Source organism: Acyrthosiphon pisum, chromosome A1 (assembly GCF_005508785.2).
Source record: "Acyrthosiphon pisum isolate AL4f chromosome A1, pea_aphid_22Mar2018_4r6ur, whole genome shotgun sequence".
Classification (NCBI taxonomy): Eukaryota; Metazoa; Arthropoda; class Insecta; order Hemiptera; family Aphididae; genus Acyrthosiphon; species Acyrthosiphon pisum.
In genome coordinates this window covers 109,184,220-109,193,623 of record NC_042494.1, presented here as the reverse complement: position 1 = coordinate 109,193,623, position 9,404 = coordinate 109,184,220, and the positions used below count along the sequence as shown (strand labels likewise).

General features: G+C 26.3%; 1 protein-coding gene across 1 annotated transcript in view; it reads right to left on the bottom strand.

The window, feature by feature from the left end:
- Nucleotides 1–5,489, bottom strand: part of LOC100161343 (echinoderm microtubule-associated protein-like CG42247) — a 45,439-nt gene extending 39,950 nt beyond the window's left edge. Inside the window, exons 1-4 of the mRNA XM_016806312.2 lie at nucleotides 5,240–5,489; nucleotides 2,671–2,741; nucleotides 2,350–2,579; nucleotides 1,081–1,284 (exon numbers count right to left, since the gene is read on the bottom strand). Of these exons, the coding sequence (XP_016661801.1) occupies nucleotides 1,081–1,284; nucleotides 2,350–2,544 (399 nt within the window). The 5' untranslated portion in view covers nucleotides 2,545–2,579; nucleotides 2,671–2,741; nucleotides 5,240–5,489. The remainder of the gene's footprint in view (nucleotides 1–1,080; nucleotides 1,285–2,349; nucleotides 2,580–2,670; nucleotides 2,742–5,239) is intronic.
- Nucleotides 5,490–9,404: the final 3,915 nt, after the last annotated feature.

The following is a 9,404-nucleotide window of genomic DNA, read 5'->3' as shown; positions in this document are numbered from 1 at the left end:
TTTCACCTTAGAAAGCAGAATATTTTTCTGAGTATTTTGATACATTAAAATCAAATTTAGGATGAGTAGCTTATGAGTTATAAGTATTTAAGCTTTTGATGAGCAAAGAAGTGGACAAAATATTTGCATAATTACCACATACCAATATGCACTCCGCTCATCTAAACCTAAATACATAACTCATAAACTAATCGTCCTAAATTCGATTTTTATGTACCAAAAATATTCAAAATACTTTATTAAAAATGTACTGTTTTATAATATGAAATTAAAATTTTATGCTGAAATTCCAAATAACTAGAACTAATAAACATTTTTTTTATTCAAAAACATTTATACTATTTGAAACAACGAGTGTTCAATGATAAAATAATCATTCGATATATATATGTTGTAAAAAAATACCTAGCAATTATTAATATAATATAAAATATACAATTTACGAGATATTAATGAGATATTTTTTAAAATTATTAATAATATATACATTATAATTAATAGTTAGATAAGAATAGATATTTTTTCATCATAATTTTTATTTCACACCTTAAGTTAAAAAAAATTACAAGTTAAAATTGTGGTTATAAATTATCATTAATAATTTTATTTACATAGATTAAATAATATTAACGTATCAATAATAATAACCAATAAGTAAAAGTCATACAAATATTTTTATATTTATAATAACAGGACTTCTTAGAGACAAATATTTAAATTCAACGGTACCTAATAATAATTTTTTAACCAAGTATCAATCAAAAATTATACTATATTTAATGATTATTGAATAAGTGTGTACATAATACGTGTATACTGCGGTAGTTATAATATAGAAAAATAAATGTAACAATTAACATACTATATATAAATTAAAGTTAATTTTGTTCTCATTTTGAATACTACCCATCATAAGTAATAATATATGTTTGAGTCACGTAGCAGGGTTACACATAATTTACTATTCTTACTATTTACTTTTTTGTATTTATCTGCAGTAATTTAACATTGCTGTACACATATTTATGATGATTTGTATCTAATTTTTTCCCCTTATGTTTCACTAATTAATTTCCTCACTTTTCTCGCTTTCCAATACGATAGATGATTATATTTGTCTTTAGCTACTCTAGAAGCAGCCAATCCGGGGACAGGAGCAGGCATAACTGATGATGTTTCGCTCCCGTTGTCATTGCCAGGACTAGCTGCTCTGCTGTTGGGTACACTCTGCCAATATCCCGCTGGTCCGACATTATGTCCCATTTGTTGTGTGTGACGTGACACCTAAAATTTTAATTGACAGGTTTAATGTTAATATTCTTAAACGTTTTAAATCTAAATGGAAACAATTAACAGGTACTCATTTCTGGGTTTTTTTTTTTATAATTTTATTTATATTATATATTAATTTATTTACTCGTAATAATTCTCTACTTGATTTATAAATTAAAATAATTCAGTACAGTCAAAAAGACGACACTCTACCTCTTAAATCATAAATAATACAAATTACCCATTAACGTATAACTTATTTAATTTGAAATAATCAAATATAAGTACCGACTAAAATTAATGGTAAATGTTAATTTAAAGATATTTTATTTTACAATTCTGATTGCGATAAAAAGGCATTCATATTGTCATGATTTAAAGTTTTAAACAAAATTATTACTATAGTCTATTATGTAATGTATTATTTTATATAAAAAATATAATAAACATTATAAAAATGTATACAATAATAGTATCTCCATAGACGATACTGTGTAATACTGTGTATATATATATAGCACCATTTAGTAATGGAATTATTTTACTTTTGAACTTAATATCAATTTATTTATCTTATTTAACAAATAGTTTTTGAACTATTTACATTTCACACTTATTTTATGGTTATTAGAACTTCAGATTATACAACCGAAATTAAAATGACGTGTAACAAATAACACCACGTTTTTTAGTGCATTATAATTGTTTTTTAAATTTGTATTTGTTTATATAATTTAAAATTAAATTTGATACAGCCCAACTTTCAATGATTTAAAAATAGTGATAGTTTTGATATTTATATTATAGTAATCATTACAAATATAAAACTTGTTTAATTTAACATGTGTACTATTTTATTGAATCAATCCACCATTCGTTATTGATAAGTTTTCCCTAATTGTACACAATTTATATTTTTTATTGATAAACTCGCTTAATACAAAATTAATTGTAATAAATTGGTAACATGTTGTCATAATATTATTATAATTCTATTGAGTACCTACTAAACATTTTACAAAAACAATATAATTTTTTTGGCATAATCGGACGCGATTCTATGTCACGTCATCTTACTTCTTGATAATCTTCATCTTCACTTTCTGACTTGTTTTCGGACTGAGGGACGTTTAATCTTGCAGGGGCAACAATCTCTTTCACATTTGGTTCATGTTTTTCTTCGCTGCCGTCCGCGGACGCTATAACTTCTCGTTCTCCCATCGTACTGGACGGTCGGGATGATGGTTGAATAGTGACAGTTGGCGCCAACATTTTGACAGCTCATCAAGTATGTTTCAGCTGTAGTTCTATAAAAGACGAAAAAATATTTAATAAAGCTAAATCTCACGTAAAATGTCAATTGGTCAACACAAAAGTACCTATATTATATATACGTACGTGACTTGTTTGAAAATATATTTATCACGAAAATGTAACGATAAAGTACTTGACTTTCTCCATCAGCTATCCTATAAAATAAATGATAACTGTGATTATTTGGTTTCATAATTAATATACGTACAAACAATACAATATAACATTAAATATGTTTGGGATTTGATAAAATATTGTTTCAAGAATTATAATATAATACGAATCTAACTTTTTAATAGGTATTTAAAAAATATATAGATATGTATATAATATATATTTTAAAACAAAAAAAAATTTCATATTGAAATTTGCACATTTTTCTAAAAGTAAAAAATTATTTCAAACCATTAAAACCTTATATTCTTTCAATCATCAAAATTATGAAATGCTTTACTTATAAATTTAAGTATTTTTTCAATTATATTCTCATTAAAGAATTATAATAAAAATTACATAGGTAGTTTATCCTTGACTATATCATATTATTTATATTAATTTAGAATTACATAGATACCTAGCTATTATTTACACTCTCCACATATTATAATAAATAAGACTAGGTATACAAGTCATTATAACAAAATAGAGACGAGAAATAAATGTCTCAAATATATTTTTATAATATACGATATTTATTTTTTCAAATGTTTATTAAGTAAAATATGGTTATCTTATGAAAAAAATCTAAAGTAGATTCGTTAAGTTAAAATCAGAGCTTTGAAACTTTCTAACTGCTTAATAGTAAAATTGATTGATAAATTATTTATAAATGTATAGTATATATTTGATTACCTAGGTAGAAAAATCTAATTACTAGAATTTATATTGTTGGATAGAAATCTTCACACAAGTGGATAAATATACTAATACGATGCAAAAATTTTAAAATTAAATTTGAATGTTGAATATTTAGACTTGATAATGAGTAAAAAAAAAAAAAAAATCTCGGGTATCATAATGAAATTGTTGTTTGTCCTATTGAATTGGACAGTAACCAGCTTAATACCTATTATTATTATTATTTTTTTTTTAATACAGATATGTAAATTTACAGGAATGCGTAAATTTTATTAGATGTGCTTGACATTAAAACAAACATAATGAAGAAAATGAACCACCCAAAGATGACAATGATACTTGGTAATGTAAATTGGATTTTTATTGAATTTGGTTTATTCGAATAAAATTCAAGCACGTATATTGTATAAAGATTATAACTTATACTAACTTAATTAAGTATTACTTAATCTTAAAATTAATATTATTACTCTGTAATGTTTGATACTTCTACTTTGTGTATAACCAGTGCTCGAATTGGGAAAAAATAAGTAGAGGAGCTCAATCTAACGATTTAAAAACTGCGTTCCGAGGGCGCAATTATTCAACACAAACCATACAAAAAATAGTAGGGGTGCGCAAAAAAAAAAAATAAAAATAGTAGGGGAGCTCCGTCCCCCTGCGCACCCCCCCCCCCCCAATTCAAACATTGTGTATAACAGATTGCTTAGTGTATTTAAAATTATAAAAATTAATCTTAAAAGCAAACAAATATTAATGATATTGCATGTCATTGTTTGGCATTCTTTTGAATGTTATAAAAAAAAAATTGTTTCAACTATTCTCTCATATTTATGGGGGCGCGTTATCAATGAATACTAAATATTGGTTAGTAAAATAAAAATATGATATAATTGTTGTCTAATTATTCCTAAATTTAAATAAATGGTAACTTGAATAAATTCACTAAATTATAAATCACATGCCTAAATTTGAATTAGTATTCATAATAGGGCCATATACACGTGGGGGGGCTGGGGAAGTAGGGATTCATCCCCCCCCCCCTTACAACATGGAAAGTATAGGTATAAATGTATTTTTTGTATTAATTAATTTATTATATAATACGTAATTACAAATAACCACCTCCCCCCCCCACCATAATAAATTCCTGTCTACGGCACTGATTCATAATTATCGGTTCCCTCAATACTTTATAACTTTGTACTATCATAATATATAAATATAATATATCAGATAAGATCAGATTTTGTTTTCTATTTAATTTATTTTGTGTTTTGCATAAATCCTAAATAGGCACTTATTAAATATAGTATGAGTGGACTATTTAATAATATTATAGCTTATTACATTCTAACCCTTTGGCTCCCGTATAATTTTAAACAAGAATTTAAACATTAAAGTTGACCTAAAAAAACACATTATGCCTATTATAATATTTATTAAATAACGCAAACAGTTTCGTTGTAAGTATTTGTTTAATAGATCAACTATATACAAAGCACGCGAGCTTATAAACCCAATAACGTTTATATCATATTATTAATAATAATTGCTGTAGGTATTTATGTGTATTAAATTAATTACTTATGTCTTATAGTATGACTTGAATAGATATTATATGTGTTCGTTAATATCGAAACAATGATTGAATCTCTATATTATGTGTTGAAGTCTTATTGTTTATAACATAGTTGTTGAATGCATCATATTATAATATATTGAACTCATTTTCCTACGCATTATATAGGTATATATAGCGTATTATAAACAGCGCTACACTTTGTCTACTCACTTTAAATTCCAAATCGCGTTGTTGTTTCGACTGCTGGAATGAGAATAGCCGAACTGTCGCCACTCGTGTGAGACGAAAAATAACACGAATGTATCCGAACAAAGATCGGAAGATTTGTAATAACTTATATAATATAACAGCGAAAAAAAATTATAATAATATTTTAACTTCGGCCACTGCCGTAATCGTCGTCGTCGTACGCTTGGCTTGTACGGCGGTAAAACTACTACGGATGGAGTTAATAGAAGGCCGACAAGCACACCCCTCGCGCTGCTGGCGACTGTTGACCACCGGTCACGCAATTCTTGGCCAACCACGTTTGTGCCACATTTACCTTGAGCTCAATAGGTTTTGCATAGGCATTACAGCTGGAAGGGTAGGTTTTGCTAACGGAAAATGTGCAAGACACAAAATCAACATGCATGCGTCATTAGTCTACGGCGGGCTGCGATTAGAATAAACCAAATCGTTGTGATGATATCGTCTGGCCAAAGGTTTAATGATATGTTATGAGTAATTTTTTCTAAAATACATTTAACCGCAGGCTCATTGTTTAAATGCGCAAATATTCAGTACAGAACTAGAAAAATGTCTGGACATTTAGTGTTGGCCTATTCTGTCTTGGCCGGTATAGCTAGTCTTGGCGGGCGTTCGCGGTTATCCGTAAGACCGTAACATCAGGGTGATTATTACTTAATATACTTAAATACAAAGATATTCAAAGAATACAATTCAGTAATCTTATATCGGACTAATGACTTATGGATTATGGTTTTTTTTTTAGTTATGACTGGAACAATTAATAGGGGGGGGGGGAGTTTCAGAAATCAGAGATGTACATTTATAATTTCTTTTCCTTTTTCTAGTTCACTTTAAAAAAAAAATACCCTGTACAATGTACATAGTAATATAGTGTACTTATATATACCTATAGGTAAATACGTGTATAGATATTACATAAACATTTTTAAAATGTATTCTCATTTATGTAAATCTCACACAATCATTTTATTCTACACATTTTTTTTCACGTAACTAATTTATATGCACAGTTTAATACCTAAAATCGAATTTTTAACGAGCATTTCACATGCCATAGCCCTATTAAATGTTATTAAAAGGAGTGAATGCGGTAAATGATCTTGTGTCTTCTTGTGTGCCAATTTATAAAATTTTAACTTTGGAACCCATCTTACCTTAATTATAGAATTTAAATTAAATTGAGCGGAGCAATGAATATATTGATTTTACAATGATGTGTGTTTTTTTTTGTGTCTGTCACCTGCAGGTAGAAAAATGAATCTAGTTGGTCAACATTAAAAATTCCCAATAGTTTTCAAAAGTGCCGTGAAAAACAAAAGAAAAATTAAGGAAAAACGAGAATTTTTACGCAAAATCGATTGTTAATAATATAAACATATGACAGTAGATAGGTACATGAAATGTTCACTGATTGTTTATATTTCCATTTTCTAACAATGATAAAATTTTCAAAATATTTTGATTTGTTTTGAACTATTTAGGGGCATTTTCAGTTTCCAATTTTATTAATTTTTTTTTCTTTGAATGTCGATAAAGCTTTATTTGTTGAGTAAAAATATTTGAAAATTTAGTACAAAGCTCCTACTGTATTGTTACAATGATATTTGAAATATATTAAAAATCCTTAGTCAAAGTTCTTTTTATTAGCATTTAAAGTCCAAAAAGTCGAAGTTGCTCTGCTGTACAGTAGGTTATAAGTGGGTCATTATATAATGGATTGTATTAGACTTGAATTCAATGAATATTAAATAATATCATTGTATAAGAAAAACGATTCTGAGTGGAGACGGTTTGTCAATGGTGTTTTTTTTTTTATATATCCTGTATACAAAATTTCTACCAGAAGGAGTGCTTCGATTTCAATATATAGTACCTTATCTTTTAGCAAATTGGATCAAGATGGTACTTTAAAAAGGTCATTTTTCGATTTTCTCCCGAAAAACCCCTGAAAAATTAAGAAAAAACTCTAAAAATGGGATGTTAATTTTTAACGCTTTGAATATCACCATAGAAACGAATAAAAAATTATAATATTATAATATTAATTCAACTTACATGATAAAATAAATAATAACAATATAAAATATCCAGACTGACAAATCGTCTCCACTCAAAATCATTTTTCTTATACAATGATATTATATCATTGAATTCAAATCTAATACAATCCATTATACAATGACCTACTTGTAATCTACAAATCTACTATACAGCAGAGCGACATCCACTTTCTGCTTTTTTTTTTATGAATATCTATTAAGTTTTATCTGTTGGGCCAAAAAGTGTAAAAATGTAATACAAGGCTCCTGATATATTGTTACAATAGCAGTTGAAAAATATTAAAAATACATAGGCACAATTTTTTTTTATAAGCATTTAAAGACCGAATTTTGACAAAATTTATAAAATTTAAAATTTAATAAATAATTATTATTTTGTAGTTAAAAATTTATAAAATGTTCACCTTTTATAGCTAAGGTCTAAGGATTGAAAAATTAAAACAAATTTCCACGTAAAGATGTTATATATAAATTATTTTATTCCCAATAATATCATCAAATATACTTGGTAATATCAATATATCATAGGCTGACTGACCGTTTTCGCTCGGAATAGTTTTTCTTATAAAATAATATTATATCATTGAATTCAAATTTAACAACATCCATTATAGTGACCCACTTGTAACCTACTGTACAGCTTGCCTACCTTTTTTTGTCAATATTAAATATTCACGAGCAAATTTGTTTTAAATGTTCAACCTTTAGCTATATAAATTAAACATTTTATAAATATTTATAAATATATTATTATACAATTTATACAATTTCATTTAAAACTGACTAGCATTTAAGAATTTGTAATTCTTAAGAGTTTATACCGACCTAAATGTAATGTAAGTGGTTCCAATAATTATAGAGCATAAGTGAGTAAATACACAAATAAAAACATTTTATTATTCTAATAAATCGATATTTATTTCCTTCTATTTAATTTTAGAGTTACAATACAGTCTTATAGCTTATATACGCGATGAATAATTAATGCTGATGTTAAGTGTGGATTTTATCTGTTACTAATTATGCATTAATATACATTTATATAATATTTAATACTGTTAAACTCAGTTTTCATAATTAATGTCAGTATTTAATCATTTAGATTTTTATGTTCCCTCAAATTATTATTGATAATTACGTATTATAACTATAATTTTAATTTATACAAATTATCTGTACTATTTGGGTTAAGTGATTTTAATATTCATGCTCAAAATTAAAATACACATGTATTTTCAAACTCGTGTTCTTTGTACTTACTTTAATATACAAATTATACCGTAGCGTGAGAACTGAGAATGTGAGATATGGTTCGCTTATTGTCAAAAAAAGACTGATGACCTGAATTTGAAGAACATCACATACCTAAGTTTGGTAAACAAATAGGTAAAGGTTAAATTATTAAAAAATAATTTTTTTTGAGATAACAAAAAAAGATTATTATATAATGGCCTATAATTATTATAATATATATTTTTGGTAATAATATATTGTATTTGGGTTAACCAACAGTCTAAAGTATTATCACCAATAAGATATAGGTACTTCGTATTGTTTTGTTTATGCATATATAAATATAGCATCTTATATTATAATCAAATATATATATACCTAAACCATTTATGACACACCTATTTTCAGAATGATTCACCAAACATGCTACCTCGCCCACCGTTTATAATTCAATAATGCATTTATTCATATTCTGACTTTTAGAATTAGACTATATTTTCAGATACTTAAATTGTCATACCATTTGAAATGAGTATTCTGTGCGATACAAGCTCATTTTTTTTAATGAGCACCACCTATTTTACTACAAATTATTAAGCAATTTTTTTTAAAAATATATTGATGTGTATAAATCTAAATTTGAACTATAACTTACTAGTTTCTGAATGTGTTATGCAATATAAGGATAATAAAAGTATGATACTATTGATACATACCTAATAATAGTTTCATAAGATACACGGGGTCTATAATAGTTTGAACATATCAGAATTAGTATCAATAATTTCAAGTTTCATAATATTTGTTAAGGCTGTCCGAGCATAATAAAA